Here is a 14,787-nt window from a genome sequence, read left to right as displayed (position 1 = left end):
AATTTGTGACTGATTAAGCCATGCATTGAGGCCTTCCAGGCACTTGACAAGCCCTCCCTTCTGTCCTATTTTTTGCAATCCCCCAAAGTCATCCATACATACATGGCTCATGGGCTACATGCATCTAACTTGGTGGATAACAAGCTGTGTAGTCCTGGTTAAAAGATAAGGGCACTTTTTGTCTTGTATAGTCAGGAGTACAAAAGTATGGATTTTTGTACAATGTGTTTTCCTAACTGTGCTTCAGGTGTAAGAAAGCGCATATCATGTTTTTGTCCAGTAAACAGCCTTTCCCTCCTCCTTTTTATTATTTTTAAAGAACCACACGTTGCATAGTCATTAGCAACAAAACCCTTCAAGTGCTCAAAATAGTTACGCATACCTGATTGTGGGCTTTGTTTGGGGATTTTGGCATCTGCTGGAGGGCTGGAGGTGGGGCGCATACGTTGGCTGGCAGAGTTATGGATGCTACTGGGGATGGCTGCTGAGATGTTTTTACGAGGTTTATCCTGTAGCCACATTGGGGAAGCTTCAAAGGCCTGCATTCGTCGGGTGTGGCTGTTTGCATTGACCTTGAGATAGGCCTGGACTTTGTATTCCTGGAGGTCTCCATAATTGGCGTCAATCACTCTGCACTCATACAACCCTTCATCCTTTTTCCTGACTTTGGAGATCTGCAGTTTGTGGGAGATGTCGTTCCCTTGTACTTTCACTGTCTGCAAAATGTCCAGAAACAACATATCACGTCAGACATTGCCACCAGCAAGTGTTCCAACCATCATCTAGAGAAGGAGCATCTGCAGGAATGGTGATTCCCTTCTCTCTGTCAGAAACAATTCTACTCTGGCTTCCAATTGCCCCAGCACTGTAGAACTGAAGGGAAAGCAAACTCTGCCCCCCACCTATTGCCCAGAGGACTAAGGGTTGTTGGGTTCTGCATGTGTTGGAGTTGAGTAACTCTTCTGCAGGAGAGGAAATTCTATTTTCTGGGAGGGGGGGGGGGTTGAAGTACCTCTACATACCTCAAGTACCTCTCCTCCCCAGGAGAATATTTGGAAAAATGGTCCCTCCTGTTTCACCATCCATGCATGCTGGGTGCAACTCTAGATCTATTAGTATTTAATGTTATTTTAACATCATTGAGGGAAGCCATGGGCATGGCCCCTACACTACACTACACTTCCCTTTCCTCTCTTAGCACATTGCTTCCTTCATCCATTAAAATAGATTGTTTAATTCAACATTACGTGAAACAGCATTTCTAAAAAAAAAGAAAAGAAAAAGATAATGTTCTAAGAACGCACAAAAATATTTGGCAGCCTCCCTCCCCCACGGTCTACAAATAGGTGTGAGTTTGTTGGTTGCCTTTATAGGGTAGTGTTGATATTTTCTGAATGTGTTGTAAACTGCCTCGAGGTGGGAAGGTACATAAAATAAATGCAGAATAAATATATAAACCCTTCTGACAATATAAACATATTTAGTACTGATACAACGTTTTCTGTGGTGTACAAAGCACTTCACATTTATTGTCTTTCCCAATTCTTTTATCAGTTCTGTGTAAAGTAGGCTGGTGTCCTTATTATTCCCCCATTGCAGATGGTGGGATGAGTTTTTCTGATGTGAGACGATGGCTTTGGCCAAGACCACCTAGTGGGTTCATAATTAAAGCAAGATGCTAAGCAATATTGTATCTAAAAAAAGAACACTAAGGGCATCCGCCCCAGACACAAACTGGACAGGGAGGGGGGCCAAACAGGCACTAAAGGTCATGTAGTGATTAGGTAAGTTGTTAAAATAGTGGCTGACATGTCAAAAATCAACTTTAGACTGAATGTGGGCAGCAGGCAGGACAGAGTGGTGCCTCATTGCAATTTCTCATATGCTCTATACTTGCCGGCTAGTACTCTACATCACATTCAGTCATTGAAAATGACCAGGGGCAGGGAGAGAAATTATACATATCATTCTGTTAACTATCACTGATTGGATAGTGACGTTTGAGAGGCGTTTTGCACAATAGCTTCCCAGCAGGAGGAGCTATTATGAGCTATGGCAACTCTGCATTTGAGCAAAAGGACCCTTAAATGTCCAAAAACCAGTCTTATTCTCACTAAGATTATTTTGTTCAATATGTCAAATATCCATTTCCAGGCATGTCTAGTTATAGCATTGATTTGAACTTCACAACCCAGAACTCTTAACTTCTGAGCCAGGGGTGCGGAAGACCTATTGGGGACTGCATGCGAATGGTGGACTGGGCCAGAACGCCTCACTCATCCATACAAATGCCCATTCACACTCTTCCATCCATGTGCTCTCTCTTTTTCTCCCTCCCACCTCATCTCCCTCTCTCCCTTCCATCTTAGCATTTTTTAAAGTCCAGAAAGGGGCCCCCATGCAACAATCAGGCTTTTCTAAAGCTTCCCTTCACACACACTGCAGCTTTTTTGAAGCCTAATTGCAGTGCAAAAACAGTGCAGAAACTGTGTGTTCCAGGCCAGGTGGGGTGATGCCATGGGCTGAAGGTTTCCCACCCCCTCTAGGAGGGATGTTAATGCTCAATGATATCTAGCTATGCGGAATTTGGGACGACAAAGAACGAAATTTTCCAAAAAAGTGTTGGACCAGCAAAATCCATATAGATAATAGGGCTTTATTTATGGTTTTATTTTGATAGCATAGCATTCATTCACCTCTTGCTCTTATCTTCTTTCCCTCTATCCTTCTTACCCTCTAAACTCTATGCTTCTAATTAATGGCTTTTAAAATAAATCAACGTTTTTCCAAACAGCTCCTTTCAAACGTGCACTCGTCTCCTCCTTCTACTAAGCCTGCTTTTAATTATAGGGCTAAATTGGCTCACTTAGCCTTGAAACCAGATGTTCAAGGGCCACATTCCCTTCTGGGCAGGCAAATGTGTGCAAATTTTACCTTTGCACTGTAGGCTGGCTTCTAGAAATGCTCTCACAAGCCTCTCTGCTCTCCGTCCAGGTAAAAAAAGAGGCATTGCCAGAGCTTGCACTCTTGCAGGGTGAAGCGGGACCAGCGATGGCATGTGGCCTGGGGAAAATAGGTGGAGCGCAGGGAGAATTTTGAATGCCAGATAAAGAGGCCAAGAGGAACAAGATTGGCCCTCAAGCCTGAGGTTCAACACACCTGCTTTATTCCACCAATATCCTTTCTTTAAAGATAGCAGCTGGTGCAGCAAGCGACAGAATTTTATTGGAACTATGCTGCTGGGAGAGGGGTTAATATTCCTTCTGACCATCTTCCTGACTAAAACTGTTCTCCTGAAGCTACCAAGTGTGCCACAGGCAAATGATAATTTGGGAGGTAATTTTGATTAAGAAAATGGCACTGGGGGGGGGGGGTGTGAGGAGTGAGCATCACCCACCACCAGCACCCAAGTCTTGATCTGATCCACACTGGCTGATTTTAGGGGGTTTATTTGGGGTGAGAGGGGTGACTCCAACTCACAGCTCTCACATCTGGTCCTAGTTCCCATTGATTGCAGTGATAGTTAAGTTATACACAACTGCCTTCTTCCATTGATCTCTGTGGGAGCAGTAGGCCTAACCCATGGGTAGGCAAACTAAGGCCCGGGAGCCGGATCTGGCCCAATCACCTTCTAAATCTAGCCTGAGGACGGTCCAGGAATCAGTGTGTAGAATGAGTGCTTTTATTTAAAATGCATCTCTGGGTTATTTGTGGGACCTCTCTGGTGTTTTTACATGAGTAGAATATGTTCTTTTATTTCAAATGCATCTCTGGGTTATTTGTGGGGCATAGGAATTCATTATTTTTTTCAAAATACAGTCTGGGCCCCCCACAAGGTCTGAGGGACAGTGGACCGGCCCCCTGCTGAAAAAGTCTGCTGACCCCTGGCCTAACCAATGTGTTCTTTCTTGGAGTTAAATCCCACAATATCCTATGGCATACCCTCCAACATTTCTTTGATGAAATTAGGGACGTCCCATTCCATAATGATAATTTTACTATTTATACCCCACACATCTTACTGGGTTGCCCCAGCCAGTCTGGGCTACTTCTGACATATATAAAACCATAATAAAACATTTAAAAGACTTCCCTATACAGGATTGCCTTCAGACGGCTTGGGGGGGTCAGACAATTCCATACCCTCCAACATATCTCCAATGAAAATAGGGACATTCTAAGGGTAAGTGGGACATTCCAGGATCAAATCAGAAACCTTTTCTAAATCAGGGACACCCCTGGAAAATAGAGACACTTGGAGGGTCTGGTATGGGAATTATATCCAGGCCAGCCTGCCTAGAACTGCAATCTTAGTCATAGCTGTCAACTTTTCCCTTTTCTTGCGATGAATCCTATTCAGAATAAGGGAATTTCCCTTTTAAAAAGGGTTGACAGCTATGGTGTTAGTCACAGCTAACTTTACCAGACTGGTCCAAGAACTCAATCAATGTTTAATGCAGGATCCAATTTCCAGTCTTCCAGAGGAGTCACCTGCCCCTCAACAGCACTACATAGTTGTCTGTTCATCATCTGTCATTGGACCAAGTTGGTGTAATATGGGATCAGAACTGCTACTGAATTTCCCTTGCCTAAAGTGACATTTTGTCCTTTTGGTCAGGAGAACTCAGGATGAGTATGCAAGAATTTTAAGGAGGTGAAAGGAGCTTTGAGTGCATTATTTTTCCTGGGGATATTGCACATCTCCAATATCCCCATCCTTAAACATTCCCCCCCCCCCCTGGTTTTAATTGCTTTAGTTGCAAATCAAACTGCTGTGAGCCATACTAAAAGCAGACAAGTAGTATAGATGTTAAAAGCTCATGTGACTAAGCAAAAACACCCCCCCAAATAAAGCTGGGCCAAAAGTTCTTAGTGGAGAATGTGGGACTGGAAGGAGGGTTGGAAGGTCAGTAGACAAGAGGAAACCCCCTTCCTCTGGCTCACCTTATTTTGTAGTGCCAACAGTTCCATGCTTACACAATTCTCTTTCTAAGAACACTTATAACATCATCCCGTGGGGTTGGGGAGGGATGACAGTGACTGGCAGGCACTGAGAGGAATGTTGCCACTGGTGGAAAGGCCCAATTTTTGATCTCCTCATCTTAATCACTATTTTCCCCATTTTTCCACCCAGGAAGACTGCAGCAAATTTTGGGGGGAGAGGCATTTCAACTCAGTGCTACAAAAACTTTCAGGCATGAGATTGTCCAAAGCGTGGGGGATAGGGATGTCAGGGTTAATAAAACGCTTGGCAGTTTGGGGTCTACTGGGTTGTACATGTTTTGGTGGGTCTCAAGTTCTGTATGCTTCCATTCTGTATGCTTCTGTATGCCTTTGGCTTGGAGCCAATTTGATTCCCTCCCTCCCTCTCTTTCTTTTTTCTTTTCCTTCTCCTCCTGCGATGAGGCTACATTTTAATATTTTAATGTTCCATTATTTTAATGTTGTATTTTACTTTTGTTTTTAAGTTGTAATCATTCATCTTGTTTTTATTATTGCTTGTAAGCCTCTCTGAGCCCGGCCTTGGCTGGGGAGTGCGAGGTATAAATAAAAAATTATTATTATTATTATTATTATTATTATTACAAGGACATCTGGAATCTACTCTCTCCCTCCATTATTAAGGTTTTTTTGTGTGTGTTTCCCGCATAGTTCCATGGCATTGTAGCACTTTGAAAATCACTCTCCTATATTTATTTAATTGCATTTCACCTAAGTAATAAAATAATACTGAGGGAAAGAAAGAAAATCTAGGTCCTACATGTTCCTCAGTTCTTGGTAATAATGATTAAAGAAATACAAAGTATTCTGAAGGGCTTGTTATTTGTCATGCTGGGCAAAAATTCCATTAAGGTTATTGAAAGTATGATGTGCGGTTCCAAAAACAAAAAAGGCTGTTTTCTGTAGCAATTTTCTTTTTAAGTACCCATATTCATTTTTTTAAAAAAACACCAAAAAAAGGATTTTTCTTCTTCTCTGTGTTGTGTGTCTATGCTTGGAGGGGGTTGGGGTTGGGGAGAATAGGATCTATCACATGACCAGATTTAAAGGCACAGTACTTTTATCTTTTCTTATTAGTGCATATGCTGTAAGGGTTCTAGATCTGCACATTGTCAAACTGAACTTTTGACCCCATTTTGGAACCTATGTGAAAGCAAAGAATTCCTTATGGGACAGAAAAGGTAAATAAAATAAAATAAAAATAGGCACCTATGTGCTCACTGCATTCCCCCTCGTATGCCCTTTGTAATCTTGGAGATGGTGGGAGAAGCGGAGAAGTCTCAGCCTGAACCAGTAAGCATGGAAGCCCATGCAGAAGCCTCTATGTCCCAACACACTCCAAGTGATGTCCCCAGGTGTATGTCCAGGAGGGTCTACTGAATCCTGGGGGCATCCACAGCTGCCCTAGGTATTACTTGCAGGTCTCCAGCATGTAATAGGATCAATAATATCCTCTGTGCATGTCTGCCAGGACCCTGAATGGAGAGTGTCTTCATTTGCCTGGACTCCCCACAAAACCTCCAGCTCTGGTAGAGGCAAGGGCCACCCACAATTTGACTAACAACATCCATTAATGTTTTCTGTATACAGGAGCATACATTCTCTATCCTAGTCTTCATTCCCAAAGGGAGCCTGGGATGGCTAACAACATAAAATACAATGAAAATCCAATGTCCAGCAATTAAAATGGCAGTTTTTACAAAGCTACGGGGCCTCAAAGGAACCTAGCCCCTTCTAAAGACCTGAAGAAATTAAAAGGTTTTTAAAATTCTGCCTCAGCAGGGCCAGGGAAGTGAACCAGCTCATCTGCACAAAAGCGTTCCAAAGGCTTTGATAATGCCCATGCCCCAAAAGGCACAGGGAAAGTTGCAGAAAATAAATCCCATTCACCAGTCCAGGGCTCATGCATTTTTGGATGGTGGCTAATGAAAGACAGCACAGTAAATGGAAAGTAATTGAATATCTAGCAACAATCTATATTTTGTAATCCACTTACGCTTATCTTTGTTCCATCGTTGTCCAAATCTCTCTCCACCTGTGGGGGAATGGATAACTGTTTTTGCATACTGCAGGCGAGGAACCTCCAGCATGAAAGGTTAAATCACTTCTTCCCTTCCTTTCCTTTCATGGGGTTTCCCACTGTCTCCCTGGTCCCACCCTAATTTCTGCCCAGCTCTGTAGTAAGCCATGACAACCAGAGCTCAAGCATAGTTTGGTTCGAGAGGGTTTACTGGTGGGAGACGGATGTTCACTCAAAGGCAGTTGAATTGGCTACACAGCTGTGAGATAGATCATATCCACCCAAAAAGGCAAGTACTGAGTAGTTTCCTAATGAACTCATTGAAGGAGGGTCCCTAATTGTACTGTGATTGAACATGGCTTAAAATGTGTCTACCGTACCTCCTTCAGTTTCTTTGGCCTATGTGCCACAAAAAGTGGTGGTAGCCATTGACTTAAGGGGAGTTAAGCCAAAGGAATGGACTAACAGGTGTTAATGCTAATAGTCAAGTGGGACCTCCATGTTCAGACACCATGTACTGCTGAATATCAGGTCGTGATGACAAAGAATAAGGAAGGTTTTGCCTTTATGCTTTTGAACTTCCCTGAGGCCCCTGGTTTGTCATTGTCGGAATCAGGATGCTAGCTAAATTAGATGGCCTGATTCCATGATGCCTGCTGCAGTTCATAATTAATTGATTCAGGATGTAAATTTGCTGAACTCGTACTACACTAATGCATTAGAAACTGGATGCCATGTCCCTAAATTCTTCTGCAACCCAGAATGCCAAAGCAATTCTGCATCTGAATAGAAAATGCTTTGTTATAAACATCCAAGGCCTCATCACTAATGGCAGTTTAGTTAGAAGCAAGCAACTGCCTGTAAAAGGTGGTTCCTTAAGGTTCCAGAATATGTAGGCAAGCTTTCAGAAGGTCTGAAGGCTCCGGAGCAAGGGAGCTAAACTATCCCTGAGTTTTTCAGACCAAGCATATGGAAACTCCATATTCTGAAGGACCTATACTTTCTGTCAACCCCATATTGAGTACATTCAGTTAGCCTTCCTTTGCCAGCCTTTGATATATTTTTAGATCATAGCAAGGCCAAAAAGGTTACTTCCAAAAGCCTCGGTATTTGATGCAAATTAGATGCTTTGATTGCTAGAACTCTCACAAAAACAAAGAATGTGGCATAATATTTCATATGAAACAGACAATTTCCCTCTCCTCTGAACATTTCTGCCAAAAGGCTCTGTTTTCAATGCAAATAAGATGCCTAGTTGCATTTTCATCAGTTTTTAAATTATTAATTCCGTCATATAATTTAACCAGTTGAGAAACATGATGGACAGATACTAAAATAAATAAAAAAAAGAGAGAGGAGGGCTCTTCCACTGCTCAAGTCTTCCTTGACTACCCACCAGACTGTCTAGCCCAGGCTTCCTCAACCTCGACCCTCCAGATGTTTTTGGCCTACAACTCCCATGAACCCTAGCTAGCAGGACCAGTGGTCAGGGACGATGGGAATTGTAGTCTCAAAACATCTGGAGGGCCAAGGTTGAGGAAGCCCGATCTAGCCTCTGAAGAAGGCTCTCCCAATAGAATGTAGAGCCTTGAGAGATCAGAGCAGCAGCCATAGCAGAAATGAAAATCCTTCTGTTCCTTGCATAGGTAAAAGCTCCACACCGGGGGTGTTGGGGTGAGAGAGAGAGGGAGGGAGGGGGGACATTGCATGAGGAAGCAGATGTCTGTGTTTGAGGGATGTAGATTTGGGCAGGAAGAACAGTGACTAAAATATCCCTGAATATATGAGTTCATGTCATAGATCAGCTGCCACAGAGAATTATCTGTCATCCTGTAAGGCAATTAAGATAATTATCTAATTCTCGGCACACTGGAAGGGGCTAAGTTAAGCTGATCACATGTTTGAAATCATCAAAATTGTGGGAACAGCTCACTGGGAAGGAGAAAATAGGCTCATGTTTATGGATTAACCAGGGAACTTGTGAGATGCAGAGTTCATTTGGGGTACACACCAATCACCAATTTAAAATGGGCATGAGACCTGAACAGGCTATGTGTGGATTTTCGATCTTTGAGTTTCCCCACTTCTTGATCTGTTTCAGTCTGAGGACCATGGGGTAAGACTGAACTTGCCCATAGCTTGTGAGTTTTGTGATGACTAATTGCTATTGAAATACTACTTAAATAAATGGATTCTTCCTTGGAGAACACTCACATGCTCAGCCTGCCACCTATAGGCAAAACGGTGTTCCTTCCTGTCACATTTAGCCACTGTGCTACATAGTTTGGATGGAGGCTGATCTCTTCACATTTGGCTGTATTTAATGTCTATCATTGCAAGCAGTCTCAGAAGAGTGAGGTGCCATATTAACAGGTTTATATGTTTGCTTGCCTTCCATGGAAAATTAGTATGAATTCTAAAGCAGTCTGGATACTTCAAATGAATTCTTCAAATAAAAACTTTTGGGGGAGGAGACAGGCTGGAAGGAAATGGAATGATAGAGATGAGGCAGATTTTTCCCACTGTCTCAGGAATGAAAAAAAAGCATCATCTGAAGCCAGTGAGATTGTTTCTTGCCAAATAGGAAATAAGGAAGAATTGCTACAACTGAGTCAAAGGAGGCCTGTTTGATTTCTAGAAATCCTGTCTACAATAGGTTCCCGCAGTGTGTTAGTAAGTATCTCCGCTCCATGTGTTTATCAGTCTGAAGCAATGGAGGAGGCAATGAAAATCCCTGAAGGGATAGAATGATAGCAAGCAGACTTCTTATTGGGGGAGGCGGGGGGAGGAAGTCTTTGCAACAGCCTGGGTTGCAAATTCAGTCCATTGCTATGATATCTATACTGTGCCTTGTCATTGATGAGAAAAAAAAGAGAAAAGGAAAAGAAAGAATGCATTATCCATGCATATGAATTTATCAACTACCAAAAACCAATTGGAAGGGTTCAAGGTTTTATCCCCTAGTGGTGGCTATTTCTCAATGGATTTCTACTGTTGTAAGATATATTAAGCCTTGGGGGCAAGGCTTTCCTTGTCCTTCTGGTCCCCATTTTTTTCTCTGCTTTTGGGGAGTGGCTGACTTGCGTAGGATTTCAGGGGCAGCAAATTGATACCTGAGTGCCCTCACCTCTGTTCCAGGGTCTTGGTCCTCAGCTGCCCGTAGAAACCACCACTGGATTTCCAGGTATACTGAGGCAGAGCCACTCTGGAATGCACAAGACATCTCCACATTCTGCCCCTCAGTAGTTGTGACATTTTGAGGGAATTCAGTAAATTTGGCTGCAAAAGAAAAGCATATCTTATTGGGATTCCTCTCCCTCAACTTCCCACCACCTCTCTTTCCTTTTTCCTCCCCACCCCCCAATTTATCTGCCTTCACTTGCAATCTGATGCCTGTTTACGTGGGAGTAAATTCCATTTAATGCACCAGGGCTTATTTACAAATGAATATGCATAGGCTTAGGCAGGTGCTTCCTAAGCCAAGTCTGTATTCTGAGTTCAGTGGAGCTTACTCACAAGTAAGTATGCACAGGACTGCAGCCCTGTCTCCCTCTCCCTGCCCCTCCTTTTTTCTGATTTTAATTCTCATTCCTCTTTGCACCCCCATGTTTTTTCTTATTTCTCAGACCCTTTCCTCCCCCTCCACCCCTTTATCCCTTACAAACATGTATAAATTGTTTAGTAAGCCTATTTTGCTTATGGACAAATTGAACACCCTTACCAGCATCTCACTGGAGTTTGCAAAGTTACAAATAATTACATGCAAATATTCTTAGGAAGGCAGTATTTCAGCATTTTAGCTTAGGGATCCAGGGCAGAACCATTTGGAAAATCAGCTCAAATGATTTATTGTATTTTATGGATGACATTATACCATATTAATTATTAAACATATTGTAGACTACTGGAATGGGGTCCTGTTTGTTTGTTGCATTATGTATTAATATTTTGAAGAAGTAGCTTGTCATGTGATTATTTGTTCTCAATTTCATTTTCTTGTTTTGCTTGCAGTGTCAAGCCAAGAAAAGACTTGATCATGTTTAAGTTTAGGAGATTCACAAACAAGAAATACTTTGCCTCTGGCACTTCAGTATGGCTACCCTTTCCAGTTCCACATAGTAGAAGACATGCATATTGACAGTCCATTTCAGGATGCCAGCATATATCTTAGAAGAAGTCATAATCATCACAACCTTCTTGATCCACTTTCTACTCATATACGGGGCTTTAAGAATGTGATCCATTCAGTCAGCTGTGTGAAACCCTCACTGGCAGGATAGACAAAATAATAATAATAGAAATAATAATAATAGCTAACAAGAAACACTTTCAGTTTTCAGAAAGAGTCGAAATTACCAGTTTGCCCACTTCTTTCAATTCTATGACGTTACAGGTTGATAGGGGGTAGACCGAAAAGACTGCAAAAATAATCCATGCATATGTGCTAGGTTACGCCCCGGGACTCATAGCAGTGCTATATGAGAAAACAGCTGCCTTTACTTTTTAAGTACTTAAATTCCAAGTAGGCATAGGTGAAAATAAGCCCAACACCACCAGTCTGCATGCCTGTTTTCTACAGCGTCTCCTTCCGCTCCCCAGCCAGCACTGTATCGCTGCTAGTGATATCTATTCACCTCATCAGCAGGGAAAGAGATCATATTTCTGCATTCTCAGTCTGTTTCCCCACCACCCCCTCAGCCAGCCCTCTCTCCAGAGTTAAAACAAACAAAGCGGCGGAGAACTGCGCGGTTTGTGGGTGCAGCATTCGGCATGGATACGATCTATCCATGGTGCTGAAATGATCACTGCAGCCCTCAAAGTCTCCAGCAACTGGAAGGCTTCTGCAGAGCAGGGGCTACTTGGAATGCAAGAGGCGCCTTTGACAGGGTGATGGGGAGGGGGGTGTGCTTTGTAGAAACACATACTTGCAGACGAAAAGCAAGGTTTAAGAATACGGACCTCAGGGCTCCTGAAAAAATTGGGGAGGGTGCTATGAAAACACTGCACTATTCAAAGCAGACAAGCACATCCCTTTTTCACAGGCGCTGTGTCTGTATGAATCCTGAAAACAAGAGTTGGGAGATACAGAGTGGCATGCTATTTCCCCCCCACACCCCACCCCCGCTCACGCACAAACATTGCATCTACTCAGCCGGGCTATGTTATGCTCATGTTGGCAGCAGATCGGTTTCATATTCACTTCGGGTGAACTTTTTCCCCTCCAGTGGGGCGAGAATAAGGCTAAGGCAAAAAGATAGCACGACGTTTCCATTCCCCATGGCTTGCCCCCTCCACAAAGATCGCCCTGTCCTGCCCACCACAGACCCTCCGGCTGCAATTTTGGCCACACACACACACACACAAAACAACAACAACAAGGCAGCTCTTACCTTGGGAAGAAAGTCCTTGCTGAATGTATAATACCGACAAGGAAAGGAATCCAACATAAGCCCAGAAGATCCCCATTATTCCAGAGCGAGAGGGAGGAGGGGTCACATCGGGGTAATGCCAAGAAGACGCCCGTTCCCGTAAGGCAAGGCAGGGCAAAGGGTTTTACAAGGCTATCGGGCGCTGGAGCCCCAGCTGCACCGCTGCCAGCATTCTCCTGGCAAGGCGGGAGGGGGGGGGGACAAGATCGGCTTCCGACGGAGAAGGAGAGGCTGGGGGTTCTCGGGTGTCTGGAGTCCGGATCCAGCCCTCCCCGTGGTTGGAGAGTGGGTGCTTCCCGGGCGTCTTCCTTCCTTGCTACCTGGCAGCTCCGTCAGCCCCTGCTGCTCAGGACTGCGTGTTGAGCGCCCTCCCTAAACATTCAGCCTGCTTGAAAAGTAGGGAGGGAGAAAGGAGCTTAACTGCGCTTCCAGCACTTCAACTCGCCCCCCCCCTCCCGTTCTCCTCTTCCTGGGAAAGGCTGCGTTTAACGGTGGCTCCTCGGTGGCTTCCCTCTCCCGCTGTCCATGGTGCTGAAAGACGCACGAGAGGGAAACGACTAATGGAGATGATCACGGAGGGCAGCTGCTTTCATTGAGCTGATGGGGGGAATCTTCCGCCTCCCACCTCAGACTGAGAGGTCAATGCGGTGGTTTCGTAGACGATGGTCTCTCTCTCTCTCTCTCTCTCTCTCTCTCTCTCCCCCACCCCAACATCTCTCTCAGGCATACATACACACAGAAGGGGAAATATTTTAGAATGAGCGAAGCTTATTCCCTCTTCCCGTTTGGTGTTGTGAATCTGTAAGCCTCATATTTTTGAAATGTTTGCTGTCTATGCAGTCAATGTTGTTTGTTACATGGGTTCCTCATAGTCGCTTCCCACTGTAGAGGAGACACCTGAATTCCAGAATACATGCTTTAGAGTAGACACACACACACACACACACACACACACAGTTTTATGTGCACAACAGCTAAGGTTAGAATCCAGTAATCTCTACATAGATGCCAAAGTTTAATTGGTAGGTAGAACTCAGCAGATCTCATCCCTGGACACTGTTTCTAGACCAATGCTGTATCCTAAAATTTAAGGTGATGATAAAGAGAACATCTGAGAATGTTCCCAGTGTCTCCCTTCACCTTTAAACAACTTCAAGCAACCTTTGAAACCAAGGTATTTCCAGGCAGACTTGAATACTAGCATCTCTTCTCAAATTTAAATCCCCACAAATGGATGCACTTTGAATCAGAGGGGAGGGAAAGGGGAGACACGTTTGGACTACCCTGTGACTATGCTAATTGTGACTCAAAAAGCTGGTTAAAGTGTGTGTTGAAGGGTAATTAGCTTCTTTCGTCTGATGTTACATATTTGTATTTTTCCCAACATGGTTAAGAAAAAAATAATTTATAGCGTCTATGTGATTTACCAATTTGTAAGTGCAGAGGAAGCCTTAGGGACAAGTTCATGGGTGAAATTCATTGCGCTGTTCAATTAAACTTCTTTTTAATTTATAAGTGTATTTTTTATCGCTTAGCAGTAGAAATACTGTTAAACAATAATACATACACAAGCTCTCTTTATTCCTGACTCCAGCTTAAGAAAGTTGCCATAACTAGGAACTAGCTGAGGCTCGCCCTTCAATTTAGAGGTGGTAAAATGGCCATCTGCATGTATTTGAAGATGAAGGTTAACACTTATTTCCTGTTGCTCCAGGTGAGTCTTGGGTCCCCAGATGTTGTTGGACTATAATTCCCACCATCCCCAGCCAGCATGACCAGTCAGGGATGATGGGAATTGCAGTCCATCAACATTGGTTGACCCATGGTTGGCAAAGGGTAGGATAGAAACAGACAAGTTCAAATGACAAGTGTAGCCAAAGTGGCCTATGAATTAGGAGCCCATGCCACCTGGACAGGAGGACAATGGTTTGGCTATGGAATCAATTCTGGCTCACAGTACTGACTTCGGCTTCACTGCTTCTTCTCCGGTGCTGTGCTGTGCTGAAGCGTATTTCTCAGCTCAGTAGATGAGAGTCAAAACCACCCTATGGCATGAAGCCAGTTTGGTATAGTGGTTCAAGTACTGGCAGGCAAGGGTTCAAATCGCTATTAAGCCACAAAGCACTCTGAGTTACCTTGGGCCAGTCACCCACTTTCAGCTTAACGTATCCTCACAGGGCTGTTGTGAGGATAAATGTTAGGATAAACCTTGAGCTTCTACTGCTACAGATGGCAGGTCTAGGATATAATGGACTAAAGATATTGGAGGGCAGATTTTTGTTGAATTTGAAGAGAAATGTCTTGATGGGTAAAAGCAGTTCTGCAATAGGAGCTATA

The 14,787-nt window shown here is 43.7% G+C and overlaps 1 protein-coding gene across 3 annotated transcripts in view; it reads right to left on the bottom strand.

The window, feature by feature from the left end:
* The window catches only part of VSTM2A (V-set and transmembrane domain containing 2A), a 44,531-nt gene extending 31,375 nt beyond the window's left edge, over positions 1-13,156 (bottom strand). The window contains exons 1-4 of one of the 3 annotated variants that reach the window (XM_083408016.1): positions 12,412-13,156; positions 10,149-10,300; positions 6,998-7,036; positions 383-716 (exon numbers count right to left, since the gene is read on the bottom strand). In XM_083408016.1, the coding sequence (XP_083264142.1) occupies positions 383-716; positions 6,998-7,036; positions 10,149-10,300; positions 12,412-12,487 (601 nt within the window). In that variant the 5' untranslated portion in view covers positions 12,488-13,156. The remainder of the gene's footprint in view (positions 1-382; positions 717-6,997; positions 7,037-10,148; positions 10,301-12,411) is intronic. The other 2 variants (XM_083408015.1, XM_083408014.1) reach the window with 2 other exon arrangements.
* Positions 13,157-14,787: the final 1,631 nt, after the last annotated feature.

This window comes from Podarcis tiliguerta, assembly GCF_965153285.1.
Source record: "Podarcis tiliguerta genome assembly, chromosome: 13".
NCBI classification, from domain to species: domain Eukaryota; kingdom Metazoa; phylum Chordata; class Lepidosauria; order Squamata; family Lacertidae; genus Podarcis; species Podarcis tiliguerta.
This window is presented reverse-complemented; position numbering and strand designations above follow the sequence as displayed.